The sequence below is a fragment of the Salmo salar genome, chromosome ssa13 (assembly GCF_905237065.1).
Source record: "Salmo salar chromosome ssa13, Ssal_v3.1, whole genome shotgun sequence".
NCBI lineage: Eukaryota > Metazoa > Chordata > Actinopteri > Salmoniformes > Salmonidae > Salmo > Salmo salar.
Window position 1 is genome coordinate 14,780,216 of NC_059454.1, and position 22,809 is coordinate 14,803,024.

At 44.8% G+C, this 22,809-nt stretch overlaps 2 protein-coding genes across 7 annotated transcripts in view; one reads left to right on the forward strand and one right to left on the reverse strand.

Moving 5' to 3' along the window:
- Positions 1-218: 218 nt before the first annotated feature.
- Positions 219-21,357, reverse strand: comta (catechol-O-methyltransferase a). 3 transcript variants are annotated; one of them, XM_045692982.1, is made up of 6 exons: positions 21,338-21,357; positions 2,922-3,093; positions 2,618-2,735; positions 2,012-2,205; positions 1,737-1,868; positions 219-1,624 (listed from the first exon to the last, which is right to left on the reverse strand). In XM_045692982.1, exons 1-6 carry the CDS (start codon positions 21,340-21,342, stop codon positions 1,445-1,447), a joined length of 801 nt encoding a protein of 266 aa, XP_045548938.1. In that variant the 5' UTR covers positions 21,343-21,357; the 3' UTR covers positions 219-1,444. The 3 variants fall into 3 exon arrangements, with proteins under 3 accessions (XP_045548938.1, XP_013990071.1, XP_013990070.1); XM_014134596.2 differs by lacking the exon at positions 21,338-21,357 and adding an exon at positions 19,142-19,160; XM_014134595.2 differs by lacking the exon at positions 21,338-21,357 and adding an exon at positions 13,669-14,063.
- cdk16 (cyclin dependent kinase 16) overlaps positions 19,553-22,809 on the forward strand; it is a 28,823-nt gene continuing 25,566 nt past the window's right edge. For 2 of the 4 annotated variants that reach the window (XR_006758498.1, XM_014134592.2), the window contains exon 1: positions 19,554-19,990. The gene's annotated coding sequence lies outside the window, so the exon portion shown is untranslated. Of the gene's footprint in view, positions 19,991-22,809 lie in introns of all 4 variants that reach the window. The other 2 variants (XM_014134594.2, XM_014134593.2) reach the window with 2 other exon arrangements.

A 22,809-nucleotide genomic window follows, 5' to 3' on the forward strand; every position in this document is an offset into this window, starting at 1 on the left:
GAATTTCCACACCTGGAAAATGTCCAGGAGTGGAAAGCTCTTAGAGACGTACCCAGAAAGACTCACAGCTGTAATCGCTGCCAAAGGTGCTTCGACAATGTATTGACTCAGGGGAGTGAATACTTATATAAATTAGATATTTCTATATTTCATTTCCAATACATTTGCAAGCATTTCTAAAAACATCTTTTCACTTTGTTATTATGGAGTTTTGTGTGTAGATGGGTGAGAAAAACAATCAATTTTATTGATTTTGAATTCAGGCTGTAACACAACAACATGTGGAATAAGTCAAGCGGTATGAATACTTTTTGAAGGCACTGTAACCGACCTGATGTTTCTGTAATGATCAATTATGTAATGATCCTAGGATGTACATGTTGTTTAAGTTAGAGAGATGTAAATGTAGGTTTGGCAAGGTATTCTTCTGAGCACGACCCATCCTTTGCGATGTTAATAAAGACATTAATTGGATTTAAGCATTTGTCCTTTGTTCTCAATATCTTCATTATCATCACAACTCCAAACCCTTCATTACAAAGATGGGTTCAAAATAATCTGAGTAAAATCCATCATTAAAAATATGAATGTTCAGCAAATCTTGCAAGTATTAAACAATTGATGCCTGACAAGCAAGGTTTACAATTGATAAATTAAATTATAGGGCAGCAGGTAGTCTAGCGGTTAAGAGCGTTGGGCCAGTAACTTGGTGAAAAATCGACCGATGTGCCCTTGAGCAAGGCACTTAACCCTAATTGCTCCTGTAAGTTGCTCTGTATAAGTGTCAGCTAAATGACTAACATGTAATATACAACAATTTTACAAAATGTGAAGCATAAAGAATATAATGTAAAGCACTGCATTTTACTGTAATCACATCAGAAATATGGTAATAAGATGACTTCCTGATTTTATTCATCTTGGTTTGACTCCTATTACACAACACTAAGTAGTTTTAAACTGTCAAATAAAGACTTTGTGAATAGGGACAATACACCCGCCCTTCCTTTTGTGCTCCACTATGGTAGACGGAAGGATACAGAGAGCTCAATTTAATTAAACCCACATTGCAGTATTTACGCAGTAGTGTCAAAATGGTGCTGGGTCCTCTAAAAGTAGCAGGTAGACCTTCCTTACAGATAGGTCAGTGCTATCCGGAATACTTGGGATGTCCCTACCATAAAATTTAACTCTAACCTTAACCATAACCCTTACCCAACCTTAACCTTAACACTTACCCTAACCATAACCATTTTAAATGTCAACTTCAATGGAGCAGGGACGTCCCAAGGATCCCATTTGCACAGACCCTTTCAGATAGATGTTTTGTTTTCACAGTGCCACTCTTTAGTGTGTACATGGGCAGTAGGTAAGTAAACAAAGATACTGGATAAACATAGGTGCAGTAGGTGTTATTGAATGTGAACCATGGCCTGTCACGTCTTTATCCCAAGAACACAGATTTCTCCAGGCCATCCTCCACTTTAGTGTACTCCAGGTGGGATTTGAAATATTTGCTCTCATACCGGGGGCTGTTTCTGACATATTCCAAGTAGTCAGGGGTTCCAGGACAGATGACATTGTCTGCTAGCAGTATGGATCCTTTCCTCAGCAGCTGACACTCCTGACGAAAGACGCAAAGGAACAAGGGAAGAATTGGCTGCTGTTCATTTTCATGCAAAGAAATACAGTACATGTACAGGGTAATTGCAGACATATACAGCTGTTTTTTTTACCTCCAGAAGTTTGATATCAGGCAGGTAGCGGTCTTTCCAGTGGTCCAAGAAGACAAAATCAAACGTTTTAATCCCAAATAGCTCCTGCATTTTGGGGATTAGATCTCCTGAGGCTCCTTCCACCAGACAAATCTGCCAAAACATCATGGGAGTTTTAATAACATAAATATGATTGACTCTATCTACTGTATACCTGTTTGGAATTCAGTCAACACACCAGAGCAATGTTTAAGCATACATAAAAGACCACAATGTGTGTTCTATAGCACCCTCACCTTGTCCTGGAGCCCAGAATACTCAATGATCTGACGAGCCACAGCGGCATAGTCTGGGTTGAACTCCAGGGTAATGAGCTTGGTGCCAGGGGGCAGCAGGCGGGCAATACGAACAGTGGAATAACCACAGTACGTACCCAGCTCTAGGGCAGTGGATGGACTAACCTCGCACACCACAGAGTCCAAGATGGCCCCTAAATACACAGACAGGACAATAATGTGACTAATATAACTACACAGTTCTTTGTGTAGTTTCCTAGGTAACATACGGCATATTACCACATACCAGTATATATTCAAAAGTAACCAGTTATTTGACTGACTGTGTTTGTGGCATGTGCTTATGGCACGTGTCTGTGTGTCAAGTACCCCTCTATGCACGTGAAGTCATGCAGATGTCTTATTGACCCAGAGAAACTGTACATTCATGACTGAGCTTCATGATAAGTCTTAAGGCTATTCTCTCACGAAACAAGATAGACTTGTAGAGGGAGGGAAGAATCCACAGGTCAACATTCAAGAGAGTGTGTAAGAACACACTGAGAGAGGAGGCAACCAGGAAATGCACGTGAAAGCAGAACACAAGGAGTACAAGGTGTACAATACCTTTCTCATCTCCCACATTCATGGCCCATTCAGAATGCCTGCAGAAGTAATCGATAGTAGAGATGACACTCTGAGGGTCTCCTTTGATTGCCTTCTTCTGAACTGCTCTCAGAAGACGCTGGGCATCAGAGGGAGAATGAGGGTTTGAGTGAGAAGAAACAATGAACCAGACCAGAAGAAACTTCTGATATTAATACAGGGGAAAGATTTAAAAAAAATCTTCTATCACTTTTCTGCATTAACAAACGAGTGAATGTAACTGAGTAAACATGAGTTCCAAAGAGTGAAAGGTCTGAGAGGTCACCTGGGGTCGGGTGGATCGGGTGAGGATATTGAGTGCCCTCTCTACAATGGCGTCGTGCCAGAGCAGGGCCAACCATGCATTGTACTGCACAGCTGCAGGGATCAACCAGGAGTACAGGACATACAGAACAGCTGCTCCGCCACAACACAAAGCCAGGAAAGACAGCAACATGCTGGGGAGGAAAAGACCAGACACACTGTTATAGGAGAGCACACTAGGGTACTGTTTCCCTATGTTTGTCCTCAGCAGGCCTCTGTAGCGACAACACTATAATAATATGTTGATTCAACCTACAATTGTAAGGCAACTAGCTACAATAGGATTGTGAGTTTGCTCAACATTTGAGAATATAGCTGAACCAACATACATTCTCAAGTTGAAATGTTCACTCAACTTCGATTCTTAAGTTGAGTGAACATACAATTCAACTTGAGAATTTATTCAACCTCATTTGGATATTTCCCAGTGTAAAATATTAAACTCTTTACATTACATACACTACTGGTCAAAAGTTTTAGAATACCTACTCATTCAAGGGTTTTTCTTTATTTTGACTACTTTCTACATTGTAGAATAATAGTGAAGACATGAAAACTATGAAATAACACATGGAATCATGTAGTAACCAAAAAAGTGTTCAACAAATCAAAATATATTTTATATTTCAGATTCTTCAAATAGCCACCCTTTGCCTTGATGACAGCTTTGCACACTCTTGGCATTCTCTCAACCAGCTTCATGAGGTAGTCACCTGGAATACATTTAAATTAACAGGTGTGCCTTCTTAAATGATAATTTGTGGAATTTCTTTCCTTCCGAATGCGTTTAAGCCAATCAGTTGTGTTGTGACAAGATAGGGGTGGTATACAGATGATAGCACTATTTGTTAAAAGACCATGTCCATATTATGTCAAGAACAGCTCAAATAAGCAAAGAGAAACGACAGTCCATCATTACTTTAAGACATGAAGGTCACTCAATGTGGAAAATGTCAAGAACTTTGAAAGTTTCTTGAAGTGCAGTTGCAAAAACCATCAAGCGCTATGATGAAACTGGTTCTCATGAGGACCGCCACAGGAATTGAAGACGTTACCTCTGCGGCAGAGGATAAGTTCATTAGAGTTACCAGCCCCAGAAATTACAGCCCAAGTATATGCTTCACAGAGTTTAAGTAACAGACACATCTCAACTGTCATTGTCGTGTATGTAGGTGGCAGGGAAGTCAGGCGCAGGAGAAACCAACTTGGTGTAACTGGAGTAGTTTAATATATTAAAACAAACTCCAAAACCAACGTACATAAAATAAACATGGGTGAACATACCCGTCGCACACCTATACAAAATCTACGAACACATAACCACAAACAATCTCCGACAAAGACATGAGGGGAAACAGAGGGTTAAATACACAGCATGTAATAAATGGGATTGGAACCAGGTGTGTAGGAAGACAAGACAAAACCAATGGAAAAATGGATCAATGATGGCTAGAAGACCAGTGACGTCGACCGCCGAGCACCACCCGAACAAGGAGGGGCATCGACTTCGGCAGAAGTCGTGACAGTACCCCCCCCCTTGATGCGCTGCTCCAGCAGCGCGTCGACACCGGCCTCGGGGACGACCCGGAGGACAAGGTGCAGGGCGATCCGGATGGAGACGATGGAACTCTCGCAGCAGGGAAGGATCAATTATGCACGGCTGCAATGTGGTCACTTTCCATCTCCACTCCAGGCGATACCCTAAGAAGGAGACGGACTGTTGAAAGAACAGGCATTTCTCAGCCTTGACATACAGGTCATGCTCCAACAGGCGACCAAGCACTCTGCGCACCAGAGAAACATGCTCGGCGCGTGTAGCGGAGTATATCAGAATGTCATCGATATTCACCACTACACCCTGCCCGTGCAGGTCCCTGAAAATCTCGTCTACAAAAGATTGGAAGACTGATGGAGCATTCTTCAACCCGTACGGCATGACGAGGTACTCATAATGCCCTGAGGTGGTACTAAATGCTGTCTTCCACTCGCCTCCCTCTCGGATACACACCAGGTTGTACGCATTCCTGAGATCCAGTTTTGTGAAAAAGCGCGCCCTGTGCATTAACTCAATCGCCGGGGCGATCAGAGGTAGCTGTAACGCCCTGGCCATAGAGAGGGGTTTTTGTTCTTTATTTTGGTTAGGCCAGGGTGTTACATTGGGTGTTTTTGTATTTCTTTGTTTTGGGCCGTGTGTGGCTCCCAATCAGGCAGAGCTGAAGCTCGTTGTTGCTGATTGGGAGTCACACATAAGGAGCATGTTTTTCCTTTGGGTTTTGTGGGTAATTGTTTCTGTTAGTGTTTGCACCTGACAGGACTGTTTTGGCTGTCAGTTTTCTTGTTTTTTGTATAGTGTTCACGTTGTTCTATTAAAATTCTAATAATGAGCACATCCTCTGCTGCACCTTGGTCTTCTTCCGACGACAGCCCTTACAGAATTACCCACCAAAAATGGACCAAGCAGCGGAGGAGGGAGCAACGGATGGACTATCGTGAGACATGGACAGAACTAAGGATAAGCATTTCCAGGGCTATGGAGGAATTAAGGGAGTCTGAGAGGCAGCCCCAATAATTTTTTGGGGGGGGGGGCACAAGGGTAGTTTGGCTGGGCGTGGATGGAGCCCCAGGCCAGCTCCCCGTACCCTTTTTGGGCAGAGACATACTGGACAGGTCCCGTGCTTTGGGGTGATGGGTGCTGTGGCAAGGCCGGGTATTTTTAGGCCGGTATGCACAGTACCAGCGCCCCGCATGTGCCAGGGGAAAGTGGGCATCTAGCCAGTACGGGTGATACCAGTACTGCGCTCGAGACCGCCTGTACGCCTCTACGGTCCAGTGTTTCCCACTCCACGCACTAGCCCTGAGGTGCGTGTCTCCAGGCTGGCACGTCCAGTACCAGCACCACGCATCAAGCTTCTAGTGCGTCAGCCCAGCCTCGACAGTCCAGAGCCGCCCGCCAGCCAGGAGCCACCAGAGCCGCCCGCCAGCCAGGAGCCGCCAGAGCCGCCCGCCAGCCAGGAACCGCCAGAGCCGCCCGCCAGTCAGGAGCCGCCAGAGCCGCCCGCCAGTCAGGAGCCGCCAGAGCCGCCCGCCAGTCAGGAGCCGCCAGAGCTGCCCGCCAGTCAGGAGCCGCCAGGGCCGCCCGCCAGCCAGGAGCCGCCAGAGCCGCTCGCCAGTCAGGAGCCGCCAGAGCCGCTCGCCTGTCCGGAGCCGCCAGAGCCGCCCGCCAGTCCGGAGCCGCCAGGGCCGCCCGCCTGTCCGGAGCCGCCAGAGTCGCCCGCCTGCCCGGACCCGCCAGAGCCGCCCCCCAGCCTGTTGAGTCCTGTGCCTGCGCCCAGGGCCAGGCCTCCTTCATGTCTCCCCAGCCTGGTGAGTCCTGTGCCTGCGTCCAGGGCCAGGCTTCCTTTATGTCTCCCCAGCCTGGTGAATCCTGGGCCAGCGCCGCCAGAGTCGCCCGCCAGCCGGGCGCCGCCGCCAGAGTCGCCCGCCAGCCGGGCGCCGCCACCAGAGTCGCCCGCCTGTCCGGAGCCGCCAGAGCCGCCCGCCAGCCTGGTTAGTCCTGTGCCTGCGCCCAGGGCCAGGCCTCCTTCATGTCTCCCCAGCCTGGTGAGTCCTGTGGCTGCGCCCAGGGCCAGGCCTCCTTCATGTCTCCCCAGCCTGGTGAATCCTGGGCCAGTGCAGCCAGGGTCACCCGCCAGCTGGGCGCAGCCAGGGTCGCCCGCCAGCCGGGCGCAGCCATTGCCGCTTGCCAGCCGGGCGCAGTCATCGCCGCCCGCCATCCGGGCGCGCGCCGCCCGCCAGCCGGGCGCAGCCATCGCCGCCCGCCAGCCGGGCGCAGAAATCGCCGCCCGCCAACCGGGCGCAGCCATCGCCGCCCACCAGCCGGGCGCAGCCATCGCCGCCCGCCAGCCGGGCGCAACCAGGGCCGCCTGCCAGCCGGGCGCAGTCAGGGTCGCCCACCAGACCTTCAGCGCGGCCAGGTGCGCCACCTAAGAGGGCGACGCCAAGGGTGGAACAGAGGCCACGTCCTGCACCTGAGCCGCCGCCGTAAGAAGGCCCACCCGGACCCTCCCCTTCAGTGTCAGGTTTTGCGGCCGGAGTCCGCACCTTGGGGGGGGTACTGTAACGCCCTGGCCATAGAGAGGGGTTTTTGTTCTTTATTTTGGTTAGGCCAGGGTGTTACATTGGGTGGGCGTTCTATGTTATTTTTTCTATGTTTTTGTATTTCTTTGTTTTGGGCCGTGTGTGGCTCCCAATCAGGCACAGCTGAAGCTCGTTGTTGCTGATTGGGAGTCACACATAAGGAGTATGTTTTTCCTTTGGGTTTTGTGGGTAATTGTTTCTGTTAGTGTTTGCACCTGACAGGACTGTTTTGGCTGTCAGTTTTCTTGTTTTTTGTATAGTGTTCACGTTGTTCTATTAAAAGTCTAATGATGAACACATCCTCTGCTGCACCTTGGTATTCTTCCGACGACAGCCCTTACAGTAGTGGGTAATTGTACCCCACCATGATTTTATTGAGACCTCGATAATCAATGCACGGGCGCAGACCTCCATCCTTCGTCTTCACAAAAAAGAAACTCGAGGAGACGGGTGAAATGGAGGACCGAATGTACCCCTGACGCAGGGATTCGGAGACATATGTTTCCATAGCCACCGTCTCCACCTGTGACAGGGATACACGTGACTCCTGGGAAGTGCAGCGTCTACCATGAGATTTATCGCACAACCCCCCTGTCGATGAGGTGGTAATTGAGTCGCCTTCTTTTTACAGAAGGCAAGAGCCAAATCGGCATATTCGGGGGGAATGTGCACGGTGGAGACCTGGTCTGGACTTTCCACCGTAGTAGCACCAATGGAAACCCCTACACACCTACCTGAGCACTCTCGCGACCCCCCCGTGAGAGCCCTCTGTGGCCAAGAAAAAGTGTGGTTATGACTAGTTAACCAAGGTAGACCCAGCACCACGGGATACGCAGGAGTGTCAATAAGGAAAATAAAAATAAAAATCCTTGTGACCCCCCTGCGTCACCATACTCAAAGGAGCTGTGCCTCCCTGATAAACCCTGACCCTAATGGTCGACTATCTAATGTGTGAACGGGGAAAGGCACATTCACGGGTACAATAGGGATCCCTAAACTATGAGCAAATGCTTGATCAATAAAATTCCCAGCCGTGCCTGAATCTACTAGCGCCTTATGCGGGGAACGAAGGGGGGAAAAAATCTGGAAAAGTGACAGACACAAAAATATAGGCAACAGAGGGCTCTGGATGAGAATGGTGCCTAGTCACCTGGGGTGGCACCAGAGCGCCCTGCCTGCTACCTCGATTCCCAGAAGAACCTACCCGGCACCGACCAGCAGTGTGACCTCTGCGGTCACAGATGGTGCACGAGCGGGAACCCCCTCCGGTCTCCCTGTGCACCCTCTCTCCCAGCTCCATGGGAAGAGGAGGGGGGTGCGGGAGGATGGAACCACCAGACCCCGATCTGAACGTCCGTGAGCAGCCAGCAAGTTGTCCAGCCGGATGGACAGATCCACCAGCTGGTCGAAGGTGAGGGTGGTGTCTCTGCAGGCCAGCTCCCGACGGACGTCCTCACGCAGACTGCAGCAGTAATGGTCGATCAGGGCTCCGTGATTCCATCCTGCACCGGCTGCCAGGGTCCTGAACTCCAGTGCAAAAACCTGGACGCTCCTCGTCTCCTGCCTCAAATGGTAGAAGCGCTCACCCGCCGCTCTGCCCTCGGGTGGGTGGTCGAAGACTGCCCGAAAACGGGCAGGTGAACTCCTCATAATGGTCCAACGCCGCATCTCCTCCTCCACACACAGCGCTGGCCCATTCCAGGGCTCTCCCGGTGAGGCATGAGACGAGGGCGAAACTCTTCTCACGGTCTGATGGAACTGGGTGGACCGTGGCCAGATAAAGGTCTAATTGGAGGAGGAAACCCTGGCAGCCGGCAGTATTTCCGTCATACCCCTGAGGCATGGATATACGGATTCCACCGGGTTCAGGTTGAGAAGGGGCGCGCAGTATAGACCCCGGTTGGGCTGGTGGAGGCGCTGGAAGAACTCCCTGTCTCTCCCAGCGGTCCATATTCTGGACAACGCGATCCATGGCTGCGCACAGATGGTGAAGCTTCTTCGCTTGCTCCTGGAGGAGTCAGCAGGGGTATCCTCTCCTGCTGACTTCATAATTTTGGTCGGAGATTCTGTCATTGTCGTGTGTGTAGGTGGCAGGGAAGTCAGGCGCAGGAGAAACCAACTTGGTGTAACTGGAGTAGTTTAACATATTAAAACAAACTCCAAAACCAACGTACATAAAATAAACATGGGTGAACATACCCGTCGCACACCTATACAAAATTTACGAACACATAACCACAAACAATCTCCGACAAAGACATGAGGGGAAACAGAGGGTTAAATACACAGCATGTAATAAATGTGATTGGAACCAGGTGTGTAGGAAGACAAGACAAAACCAATGGAAAAATGAAAAATGGATCAATGATGGCTAGAAGACCGGTGACGTCGACCGCTGAGCACCACCCGAACAAGGAGGGGCATCGACTTCAGCAGAAGTCGTGACATCAACATCAACTGTTCAGAGAAGACTGTGTGAATCAGGCCTTCATGGTCGAATTGCTGCAAAGAAACCACTACTAAAGGACACCAATAAGAAGAAACATGCTTGGGCAAAGAAACACGAGCAATGGACATTAGACCGGTGGAAATTTGTCCTTTGGTCTGGAGTCCAAATTTGAGATTTTTGTTTCCAACCACTGTGTCTTTGTGAGACGCGGTGTGGTTGAACTGATGATCTCCGCATGTGTATTTCCCACTGTAAAGCATGGAAGAGGAGGTGTTATGGTGTGGGGGTGCTTTGCTGGTGACACTGTCTGTGATTTATCTAGAATTCAAGGCACCAGCATGGCTACCACAGCATTCTGCAGTGATACGCCCTCCCATCTGGTTTGCGCTAAGTGGGACTATCATTTGTTTTTCAACAGGACAATGACCCAACACACCCCCAGGCTGTGTAAGGGCTATTTTACCAAGAAGGAGAGTGATGAAGTGCTGCATCAGATGACCTGGCCTCCACAATCCCCTGACCTCAACCAAATTTAGATGGTTTGGGATGAGTAGGACCGCAGAGTGAAGGAAAAGCAGCCAACAAGTGCTCGGAAAAGCATTCCAGGTGAAGCTGGTTCAGAGAATGCCAAGTGTGTGCAAACCTGTCATCAAGGTGGCTATTTGAATAATCTCAAATATAAAATATATTTTGATTTGGTTAACACTTTTTTGGTTACTTCATGATTCCATATGTGTTATTTCAGAGTTTTGAAGTCTTCACTATTATTCTACAATGTAAAAAATAGTCAAAATAAAGAAAAACTCTTGTATGAGTAGGTGTTCTAAAACTTTTGACCGGTAGTGTATATCATAAGGCCTTTCTTTGAAGGCCTAGTTACACCCTAACGCAGTGGTCTGAAACTCCTGGTTTACAGGCCACATCAAGCCTGCAAGTCACGTTATGCTGGCTTGCAAAGTGATGTGTAACTCCTATTGGAATCCAACCAGAGTGAAGTTAAACAACAAATGAACATTTTAATCACCCGCAACCCGCATTGAGAATGGCTGCCAGGGTAGAGATGATTGATTATGATTATTGAGACTACCTAAATCATATAAACTGGAACAGCCATCTCAGTAACACATGGAAAAAGTGAAACTACTAACAGATTGGATTAGTTTAGAAAAATGTATGTTATTTATGTTCCATAAGATTAATCAACCAATGCAAAAACATGCAAAAACACAGGTATTGAAACAAACAATTATGAAAATCAACCTGCAATAGACCATGCTCTGGGAAATATGATAATGTTGGGTGTGGTTTTGAGCAAACATACATTTGCAATTTTACTCAACAAGCAGAGTATGTTGATTTAACGTACAATTGTAAGGCAACCAGCTGCAATAGGATTGTGAGTTTGCGCAGCATTTGGCCATATAGCTGAACCAACATACAGTGTTGCCTAACCTTCCAAAGGCAAACATGAATTTGTAATTTTACGCAACAAGCTTCTTCAAATTCAGCTCACTTCAAGCAGAGTTGTTGAGTAAACAACACATTAGCTCAAATTCTTGTCCATTTGAAGTACACTCAGCTCACAGAATAACGCTGATTAAGCAATTGGATAAGTTGGCTTTGTTTTTTGTTTTTACAATGTAACTGAACAACCTCAAAATGGGTGGAAGACAAACTAAAAAAGGGTAAAGTCATGACTTTTGAAAAGGGCACTGGCCTTTGTAGAGTGAATCTAACTTCATGGTGGTGCAACATGTATAGTTAAGATGAATAACATGCTAGTAAAGATTACTACAGTACTGTGCATGAAGATAAAAGACAGTCTTATGAAGATAGACAGCATGAATTATGCATATCATAAATAAAACCCTATTGGTATTGAATAGTGCTTCACTGGTGTTTGGTTAATATTTTGCAACTCCTCCAATGAATCCCGACAGAACACGACCCATATAAAATCATAAATCATTTCTAATAACCCTCTGTAGACCCAGTTAAATTGGGGCGGCAGGTAGCCTAGTGGTTAGAGTGTTGGGCCAGTAACCGAAAGGTTGCTAGATCGAATCCTTGGGCTGACAAGGTAAAAATCTGTCGTTCTGCCCCTGGACAAGGCAGTTAACCCACTGTTCCTAGGCTGTCATTGTAAATAAGAATTTGTTCTTAACTGATTTGCCTGGTTAAATATGAAATAGAACTAAAATATCAATTTCAAATAAAACTGCAGTGGGAAGAGCTGCTGGAAAGTAAGAAAAAATGTGTAATGCACCACAGTCAGCTCTTTCCTTGCATGTGAAGGAAATGGTGCAACTGTTTTTCTTGGGTCTAGATGTGCTGTTTCTGCACGTATTGTGTGAAAACTGGCTTAAAGCCCAGGGTTAAGAACTGTGTCGCAGTAAAGTCACAATAGGGTCATTCTTGAATTGTGGCGGTAAAGGCTATCCCTTGACTTTGACACCATGTAAAAACACTTTAAAATGACAAAAACATTACAAATAATACATTCTCTGTTTTATTTAAAACATATGTAAGTCCTTTTTACTGCAACACATCTATTTGTATGCATTGTAAAAACTATTGGGGGCGAGCAGGTTGGCTTGTCCCACTGGTGATGTGAAGAGGTGTGGTGACATATTTTGGGGATATATATATATATATACTATTTTGAAGGCTAGACAGTGAGGAAACATATTTAATATATTGTATAGATCAATCAAAACAAGGAAGGCTATTAAAATACTTTTTTACTAGTATGATGTGTCCCTTGGTTTTATGTCATTAGTGTTACCACCTTAAAAATCACTGAATACAAAGATATGTAAGGACCTTGAGCATTCTCTCCGGTGGCAAACTGTTATCTGAGGAGGGGTCTACAAAGAAAATGATTAGCTAATCACACCCTTTTAGTATGTCATAAATGTGAGGATTCCATTGATAATTTGGTGAGTCTAGTGTCTCTTGGTGTTAGTCAATTTAAATGAAGGGAAATAACATTGTGACCAAAATTATTAATCATATCACTTTAGTAAATCATTTTTAAAGGATTGATGACCTTAGATTTGAGCATTTGTGGCATCCGTTTCAGAAAATCCAAACTTTCCTAAAATGTGTTAATGATGTTGCAATCATTTGTGTTATTACTCCAAAATTGAACAGATGTATATCAAGGAAATCAAATTGTGCTCGTATTACAATGTCAGGGTTTGGCCAATATAGAACAACAACGCAACATGTTGACAAATTAGTCCCATTACAACCCTCCCTAATTAGTAGGCAGCAATACACTTTGGACCGGAGTTTCCTTTCAGTTGTTGTTGAGGACTTAAGAGCCCACGACTTCAAAAAATCAATAGAGGTGCCTGAGAAATGTTCACACGGTGAATTAAAGACGCTATCACCCACTGGGCAAAAAAACGGGATGAATCAATGTTGTTTTCATGTAATTTCAACAACAAAGAAATCTATCAACATAAGGACATTTCGTATTTTTTTGTCACCCAACTTTTAACCTAAATCCAATGACATGGGGACATTTGTTGTTGATTTCAACTTGAATTCACAACTCAAACAAATATGAATTGAAAATCGACGTTGAACTGAGCAGGTAGATGAGATAGGAGCAATAGCAGAAGCAGTAGCAGACAGGCGGTGAGGAATCTGTCAGCCGAGACAATATTAGTTTACACACGGATAATAAAGCATGTGATGATTTTATACTAATCTCTTTGGGGGAGGTTGAAGTCATGTTCAAGCTTCATTACATGGCCAAGTAAAAATATTTTGCTCTGCAAATTACCAAGAAAAAAAATATATTTCATGCAATATCAAATATATCTATATATATTATATACATATGAATTTAAGTAATTCTACACTAACATATTATACATGTTCTCAGATGTCAGTAAGCCCTCTTATTTCAGGTCATGGCAAAGCACCACAAACAATACTGTTATTGTGGTGGGGGGAGTTTCAAGTTAACATTTTTCACATTTTCTAAACAGCAACACACACACAGAAAGCAATCTCACCATGGCTTTTCATGGAATTTAACACAACAAAGAAAGGACAGGCAAACTGTTGAACATAATTCTGAAACATAATTTCCAATAGAGCCATATCTTACTTCCTGCTGATGTCTCCACGCTCAGAGCTGCTTCTCCACAACCTCTTATCCTTTGTTGCCTATTTCCCCTTTAAGTCCCTCACCACACTACAGGGCATACTCCTCTCTCACTCTCTCTCACTCGCTCTTTCGCTCTTCCCCTCGCACTGTTCTCTCTCGCTATTACTCTCCCAGGCAGCTTTGACGTGAGCTGAAAGGAATGTGCAGCTTTAGGTCAAACTGCAGAGCTTGGCTCAGTTGCACACACACAGTGACATAGCATAAGCCCCAAAACACACCCACACAAAGAGAGAAAGGCTAATCAACAGCCAACTGGGCAGAGTTTTAAATCCCTCTTTAGCCAATCATGCAATAATCCTATCTCTTTCTTTCTTCCTCTTGCCATGCTCCTCTCTCTGTCATCCTATCCTATCTCTCTCTTCCTTCTCTTGCTATGCTCCTGTCTCTCTCTTCCTATCCTATCTCTCGATTTCTGCCCCTCCCCCCTCTCCACCCTCCCCTTACTACAGTAATTCAAACATTCTGTAAAATAGAGAGAGCAGCAGGAGAACTACACCCTGTATGGACTGCATTTTGTCACATTCAGGATATGCCTGAATGGAAACAGCTTGAATAACACTTCATTATTACAACAAAATGAGAAGAAAAGAAAAACAGTCTTGAAACATAAAATATGAAAACATGGTTAAAATAGAATCAATAATGGCAGTTGGGCAGTGGGAATGGCAGTTACATGTAAGTGTCCCTGGATGCTGTTTTGCAGACCACCATACCCTGCCTGACCTTATGGGCCTCTACCAGGAGGGCCAGAGGGTGGAGAGGCACAGCATCATTCTCTCTCTGTACCTGCCATCCGCAATCTCCATCACACTTGAACACAGATGCTCCCTCCCAGCTAGCGCATCCCCACACACTGGAAAAACACACACTGTTATTATGTGAGATTGCCTGTAAAACATGTTAGCAAAACACATGCTACACTTTTGATAATAATCTCTATTTAATTAATATGCTGCATTGTAGTGCATTTCCACCTGTAATAAATAATAATACTGTACTGTCATTATCTGCAGCATAGAGAGATAAATCCAGTTTTTCCACTGTGTATTTCATGAAGCTGCCGCTAGCCTTATTGCTTGTGTGATATTGATATACACACACACACACACACACACACACACACACACACACACACACACACACACACACACACACTAGGCTATTGATATTTTATTCTGAGCCTAGTCCAGACTAAACAGTGACTTCTTGTGGCCAGTGGATGTATCATCCTATGATACTGCAATCCAGGTTGACATTTGCATGTTTACTTAGCTACTCGGTCCCAGTGTTTTTCATTATTCCGATTAATAAACCATCTATAGCACTGCATTTTGCTGTTGTTCAGTCCATTGAATATGTCAGTTGGAATGAGTTCTCAGCAAAAAATAAACAGAAACCATAAAGCTATGTGCTCTATATAACTACAGCCCATTGCAGAGTACAGGACTTGCCAGTATTATAAGTAATACTGGGCTGCTGAGCTCAACAGTCATGGTTGGTATGTTAGCCCTAGTCTTCCAGGGTCAAGAGTTTTCCACATTTACGGTTTTCTGTCAAGTCTCTGTGGCATGTTTAGAGAGAGGTGCTGCAGTTATGTCTCTGCCTGGACAACAACACAGGAGTGACTGACGACGTCACCATGGTTATTGAGCTAACTTTTAGGTCTGTTTTCCTATCATAGGTTATTTCAGATTGAAATGAGTACTAACTTGTTTGAAACTGGCCCAGGGAATTTTTGGTCTGTGCTATCCGGGATCCATGGGACATACCTACCCCATTGAAGTTGAAATTCTAAAGCCATAAGCAAACAAGAAAATGCTAATCTAGTGACCGGGGACTTAAATGCAAGAAAACTGAAATACGTTTTACCTCATTTCTACCAGCATGTCACATGTGCAACTGGAGGGAAAAAACTCTAGATTACCTTTACTCCAAACACAGTGACACGTACAAACCTCTCCCTTGCCCTCCAATTGGCAAATCTGACCATAACTCTATCCTTCTAATTCCTGTTTACAAGCAAAAACTAAAACAGGAATTACCAGTTACACGCTCAATACGGAAGTGGTCCAATGAAGCGGATGCTAAGCTACAGGAATGTTTCGCTAGCACAGACTAAAATATGGTCCGGGATTCATCTGACAGCATTGAGAAGTATACCATATCAACGGCTTCATTAATAAGTGTATCGATGACTTCGTCTCCACAGTGATTGTACGTACATATTCCAACCAGAAGCCATGGATTACAGGCAACATCCGCACTGAGCTAAAGGTTAGAGCTGCCGCTATCAAGGAGTGGGACACTAATCCGGACGCTTATAAAAAATCCTGCTATGCCCTCCGACGAACCATCAAACAGGCAAAGTGCCAATAGAGGACTAAGATCGAATCCTACTACACCGGCTCTGACGATTGTTGGATATGGCAGGGCTTGCAAACTATAACGGATTACAAAGGGAAACCCAGCCATGAGCTGCCCAGTGACACGAGCCTACCAGATCAGCTAAATGCTTTCTATGCTCGCTTCGAGGCAAGCAACACTGAACCATGCATATGTGCACCAGCTGTTCCGGACAACTGTGTGATCACGCCATCCATAGCCGGTGCGAGTAAGACCTTTAAACAGGTTAACATTCACATGGCTGCAGGGCCAGTCCACCTGGCCGTGCTGCTGCTCCAGTTTCAACTGTTCTGCCTGCGGCTATGGAACCCTGACCTGTTCACCGGATGTGCTTGTTGCACCCTCGACAACTACTATGATTATTATTATTTGACCATGCTGGTCATTTATGAACATTTTAACATCTTGACCATGTTCTGTTATAATATCCACCCTGCACAGCCAGAAGAGGACTGGCCACCCCTCATAGCCTGGTTCCTCTCTAGGTTTCTTCCTAGGTTTTTGGCCTTTCTAGGGAGTTTTTCCTAGGGAGTTTTTCCTAGCCACCGTGCTTCTTTCACATGCATTGCTTGCTGTTTGGGGTTTTAGGCTGGGTTTCTGTACAGCACTTTGAGATATCAGCTGATGTACGAAGGGCTATATAAATACATTTGATTTGATTTGATTACCAGGATGCATACTTAGCGCATGAGTTGACCAGCTGGTAAGTTTCTTCACTGACATCTTCAACCTCTCCCTGACCCAGTCTGTAATACCTACATGTTTAAAGCAGACCACCATAGTCCGTGTGCCCAAGAACGCCAAGGGAACCTGTCGCCCTGTAACTATCGCCCTGTAGCACTCACATCTGTAGCCATGAAAGGATTTGAAAGGCTGTTCATGGCTCACATCAACACCCTCATCCCAGACAACATGGACCCACTCCAATTTGCATACCGCCCCAACAGATCCACAGATGAAGCCATCTCTATTGCACTTCACACTGCAATTTCCCACCTGGACAAAAATAACACCTATGTGAGAATGCTGTTCATTGACTACAGCTCAGCGTTCAACACACCAGTGCCCTCCAAGCTTATCACTAAGCTAGGGACCCTGGGACTGAACACCTCCTTCTGCAACTGGATCCTGGACTTCCTGATGGGCCACCCCAGGTGCTGTGGGTAGGCAACAACACATCCGCCACGCAAAAATGTGTGCTGCTGTGGGGTTCTCCAGGACCAGAGTTGGGAACCACTGCATTAGAGCAACAGAAAAGAGAAAAAATAGTTTTGCAATGGAAAACTAAAATAAACGTTTTCTCATTGGACAAGTCCAGGTAGTCCCTCCCTGTTTTTACTTGTTTCCTTCAATTTGGTGGTTGTTCCACTGGATATCATAAGGTGAATGCACCAATTTGTAAGTCGCTCTGGATAAGAGCGTCTGCTAAATGACGTAAATGTAAATGTAAATGCAAGACTCCAACCCCATCATTAAGTTTGCCGACGACGCAACGATGGTAGGCCTGATCACCGAGGTCAGAGACCTGGCAGTGTGGTGCCAGGACAACCTCTCCCTCAACGTGAGCAAGACCAAGGAGCTAATCGCGGACTTCAGGAAACGGAGGGCCGAGCACACCCCCATTCAGATCGACAGGGCTGTAGTGGAGCGGGTCGAGAACATCAAGTTCCTTGGTGTTCACATCACTAAGAACCTATCATGGTCCAAACACACCAAAAAGTTGTGAAGAGAGAACGACAGCGGCTATTCCCCTCTGGAGGCTGAAAAGATTTAGCAATGGTCCTCAGATCCTCAAAAAGTTCTAAACTTGGACCATCGAGAGCATCCTGACTAGTTGCATCACCGCTTGGTATGGCAACTGCTCTGCATCCAACCGCAAGGCGCTATAGAGCGTAGACCTCTATACCAGGCGGTGTTAGAGGAAGGCCCTAAAAATTGTCAAACACTCCAGCCACTGAAGTCATAGACTGTTCTCTCTGCTACCGCACGGCAAGCGGTACCGGAGCCCCAAGTCTGGGACCAAAAGGCTCCTTAACAGCTTCTACTCCCAAGCCATTAGACTGCTGAACAGTTAATCAAATGGCTACCAGGACAATTTGCATTGAACCCTTATTTTATTATAATAATTTTTTGCACTGACTCTCTTGCACAGGCTCAATGTATACTCAATGGACTCTAACCACATACATACCACACTGACACTCCAACACACACACCCTGCTGCTACTCTTTGTTTATTATCTATGCCAAGTCACTTTACCCATACCGACATGCACATATTACCTCAATTACCTCGTACTCCTGCACATTGACTCTGGAACCAGTACCCCTTGTATATAGTCTCCTTATTGTTTTTACATTTACTTTTTATTTTATTTAAACAGGCAAGTCAGTTAAGAACAAATTCTTATTTAAAATGACAGCCTATCCCGGCCAAACACGGACGATGGTGGGCCAATTGTGCGCCGCCCTATGGGACTCCCAATCACAGCCGGATACGATACAGCCTGGATTCGAACCAGGGACTGTAGTGATGCCTCTTGCACTGAGATACAGTGCCTTAGACTTCTGCACCACTCGGGCACTCATTGTTTTACTGTTTTTCCTTTAGTTTATTTAGCAAATGTTTCTTACTAACTTTTTTAAAACTCTGCATTGTTAGTTTAAGGGCTCGTAAGTAAGCATTTCATGGTAAGGTCTTCACCTGTTGTATTCGGCTCATGTGACAGATACAATTGAATTTGACATTTAAAATGGTTACGTTAAGGGTTAAGGTTAGGCAAGGGTAATGGTTAGGGTAGGGGTAAGGTTAGTGTTTAGGGCAGGCATGCCAAGGATCCCAGATAGCACTGACCGGGAATTTTTGCAACCAATCACCCAAGTTCTTCCATATTGAGATCATTATAATGAATTGATCAGTTATCTCCAGTGTTTGTTTATTTACAACATTGCAATTGTGCATGCTACAATCCAATGCAGTTGTATCTGCTATATATACACCTATACCTACCTTTAACTACCATGTAAAAGGTCTTCAGAGGTTTAACGCTCATTTGAAACCCTATTTCCTGCGTCTTTTAGCGTTTTTACAGGTCAACACATAGAAGTTCAGCAGATGTAAACATTTACGTCAATCCCCTATTCACAAAGAACGGTTTTTGCTCGTTCTTACCGGGGCAACATTCAGTTGCCAAACGTTGTCGAACGTTGCAGACAGAAATTAAATTAATAGAGCCGACATGAGTCCTTGTTTTACAAGCCAGAGAAGCATGTTTCTTCTATATATCACATGTCTATCTTAATGTTCCAAAACGCTGTGTCCCGATGAACGCGACCCTGCACTCAATATCCCCTGAGTGGGACAAGGCAATGGTACAGTCCACAGTCTTAGCTTGTTGAATGGAATTTGGGTCATTCCACTGTAAGCTTTTCCTATTCTATTAGGATAATATGAGGAATTTCTATACATTTTGAATAGCTTCCATTGATAGAGACGTATTAGTTAAAAATACCCAGACAAAACGGAAACAATAAAAAACACTGTGGAATGTCACACGACCTGATTTGGGGCTGGTAAGCGAATGCGTAATTAACGGATCTCCATCTCTCCAATCAGCCGGAGTGAGTGACTCCAGAATCTATTCGCAGCTGCTCTACTACCCTCCGCATTTGGAACTGAACAGCTGCTAAAACGTTTGAACAATTTTTCAGAATGCGAACAGGGCATGCTGTCAGACAGGGGCGAACCGGTGCTGTATCTCAACCAGCAGAATAATGGCTGAGGACTATTGGGAGAGCACACTGGCTTTGGGATATTTTTGCTAAGATTACAAGGGCATACGGGATCTCGCGTCCTCGGGTAAGCGACAAAGCAGTCTGTCCTTGTTGCGCAAAACGGTATTTACACCGGGTTGGTTAGCTAGATACGATTTAAAAAAGGTTTTTGTCAATAGCTACGTTCCGCCGAAAATACTTGATAGCTTGTTGCAGCAACCACTGTTGATGTCAAAAGATCGGTTTACAGTACCTCCCACTTTTAAAGCTCTTCAATCACACGTATTACAATAATTCAACATTGTCTTTGTTGAAGAATAAAACATGTCCAATGGCATGTCCGTGATCGCCGCATTCAAATCATTCATAGACTTTGAATCGCTTTCATTCCAATGCATAATCATGCGTAAATGAAACATGTTGCGAGCTAGCTGTAGTTTAGCAAGGAAGGGCCGAGCTGTGCGCAACCACTGAAGCTAGCTTGATAGCTATAGCTAACTAACTAGATCATTATTAACTTGTTAACGGCGATGACTTTTCTGTCGTGTACCATTGGTTTCTATTGCACACATTAGCTGAATGATTCTTGCATTATAGCTACGAAACCTCATAAAGCGAAACAGCTTAACCAGCTAAACCTAGGTCACAAATCCTTATTTAGGATATCCCTTCAAAATGAATCGTGCGTACATAATGTGATGGACGTAACGCTACCGGGTATTTTCCTATCCTGGTCAGCTAGCTACAGTCAGTCTGTTTAGTTTTTGTCAGATGGGAACCCAGCAAACTTAAGGGTCTTTCGGGATGCCATTGGGGAGACCCTCTACACTGTGTGAATAGCTAATTTGCCCACTTGCATGCAATATCTAGTTTATTGCTTGTTTTTGTCATGATTACCCCGGTTGCATATGAGCTAAGGATGCACGACTAGCTGCTATGTTGTTGATTAACTGCAGTCACAAACCTCCAGGGTGCTAGTCACCTGCTGTTGACAACCTGGGCATTGCCTTCAAAACGTCATCTTGATGTTGAGCTGTCCCATCAGTACCAGGCAGGCAGGGAGCCCTGTCTGATTCTCATGGTCACACTGCTCCATGTCAACAAGGTTCATGATGCACCAGTTTTAAAAGAATGTGAACACAGACACATAGGGACAACTAGGCCTATCTGAGAGGATGCCAATGCACCCGGCCAGTTTCTGTGTTCCTGCTGTGTTTTTGTTTTATTTCTACAATTGTAAAGTGACTTTGGGTCCTTAAAAGCGCTAGATCCCATTTTATTATTATTATTAAGGCCAGGCTTGACTACAAATTATTTCTAAGAATTATTCAGGCAGGCACTTTGTTTAATTTTACATTTAGCCTAACTGCACAAGACGAGTTAAGTTTAATATTTCAAACAACAAAGTAAATAGCCTCTTAAAATCAAATACCTCATTGGAGTGTCTTCATCTAAGATTTCACTTCTAGATTTCCCTGCAATGGAATCCAGAGGAGATGAAAACCTTACTCCACTCTCACCATCCAAAGTATTCCAACTATTTCAAACGTTTTCTCTGTGAATCCTTTGTGAAAATATGATTTAGGTTAGCTAATGGTCAGTCAGTGACATACCCAATAGCCTTTCCAACAACAGTAGAACCACTTTAGATTGTTGAGATAATGATGACATTCCAAAAGAGAGGACATTCTCAACATGCCTCAGGGTCTTAGTATAAACAAAGAAATTCTTACACCAGGGCTATCTAAGCCCCATAAGATTACCCTGTCCGCCCTCCTGCTCACCCCATGCCGCCAAAGTCTACAGCACTAACACAACTGTCACCAGATAGCCTAGAAGTGCCCATTTTCTTTGGATGGTCAGCATTCAGAGTGCATACAGAAGAAGTCCCTTTTTAGGCCAATATGCAATTTTATGGGTCACCAAGCGTCTAGCCTTCAAAAGAGCAGCTTTGGAGCTGAAACTGTTGGGCATCGTCGTGCCAAATTGAGTCATTAGTCACAAGGCAAAAACATGGGCTTCTGGAGGTTTGGCACAACTTTAGTAGTCGGCCCAGTCCTGAATATCTCACAGATGCTCAAGAGACTAACTGCTATTTTTTCCACTGGTATTTAGTATTTACTTTTTCAGTACTATTTGTAAGATAAGTTGAGATGTAGTTTTCAAGGTCATTGAACATGTCTGTTTTCTAGTGGTTTGCTTTATATTGCAATGCAGAGTGAAATCAATACACGTGCTGTGATGCCAAGGGAGAACGACTGCCCCTTCTTATTGAAGCCACGGAAGTTCAAGTCCGACCGCGGTTCTGCAGGCATTGTTAGCAGAAAACAAGATTCTCCATTATAGTGAATGAAAAAAGGCCAGTCTTTGTGGTCAATCTTTGTTTAAATATACAGTACCAGTCAAAAGTTTGGACACACCTTCTCATTCAAGGGTTTTTCTTTATTTTTACTATTTTCTACATTGTACAATAATAGTGAACACATCACAACTATGAAATAACACATGGAATCATGTAGTAACCAAATAAGTGTTAAACAAATCAACATTTATTTTATATTTGAGATTCTTCAAAGTAGCCACCCTTTGCCTTGCTGACAGCTTTGCCTACTCTTGGCATTCTCTCAACCAGCTTCATGAGGTAGTCACCTGGAATGCATTTCAGTTAACAGATGTACATTGTTAATTTGAGGAATTTCTTTCTTAATGTGTTTGAGCCAATCAGTTGTGTTGTGACAAGGTAGGGGTGGTATACAGAAGATAGCCCTATCTGGTAAAAGACCAAGTCCATATTATGGCAAGAACAGCTCAAATAAGCAAAGAGAAACAACCGTCCATCAGAACTTTGAAAGTTTCTTAAAGTGCAGTTGTAAAAACCATCAAGCGCTATGATGAAACTGGCTC

Excerpts from the sequence above, each read along its gene's own strand:
- comta (XM_045692982.1), bottom strand. Across the intron at positions 1,869-2,011 it reads ATTCTGGGCTCCAGGACAAG|ATTTGTCTGGTGGAAGGAGC; the intron begins GTGAGGGTGCTA and ends ATGTTTTGGCAG. Across the intron at positions 1,625-1,736 it reads CTGATATCAAACTTCTGGAG|GAGTGTCAGCTGCTGAGGAA; the intron begins GTAAAAAAAACA and ends GTCTTTCGTCAG.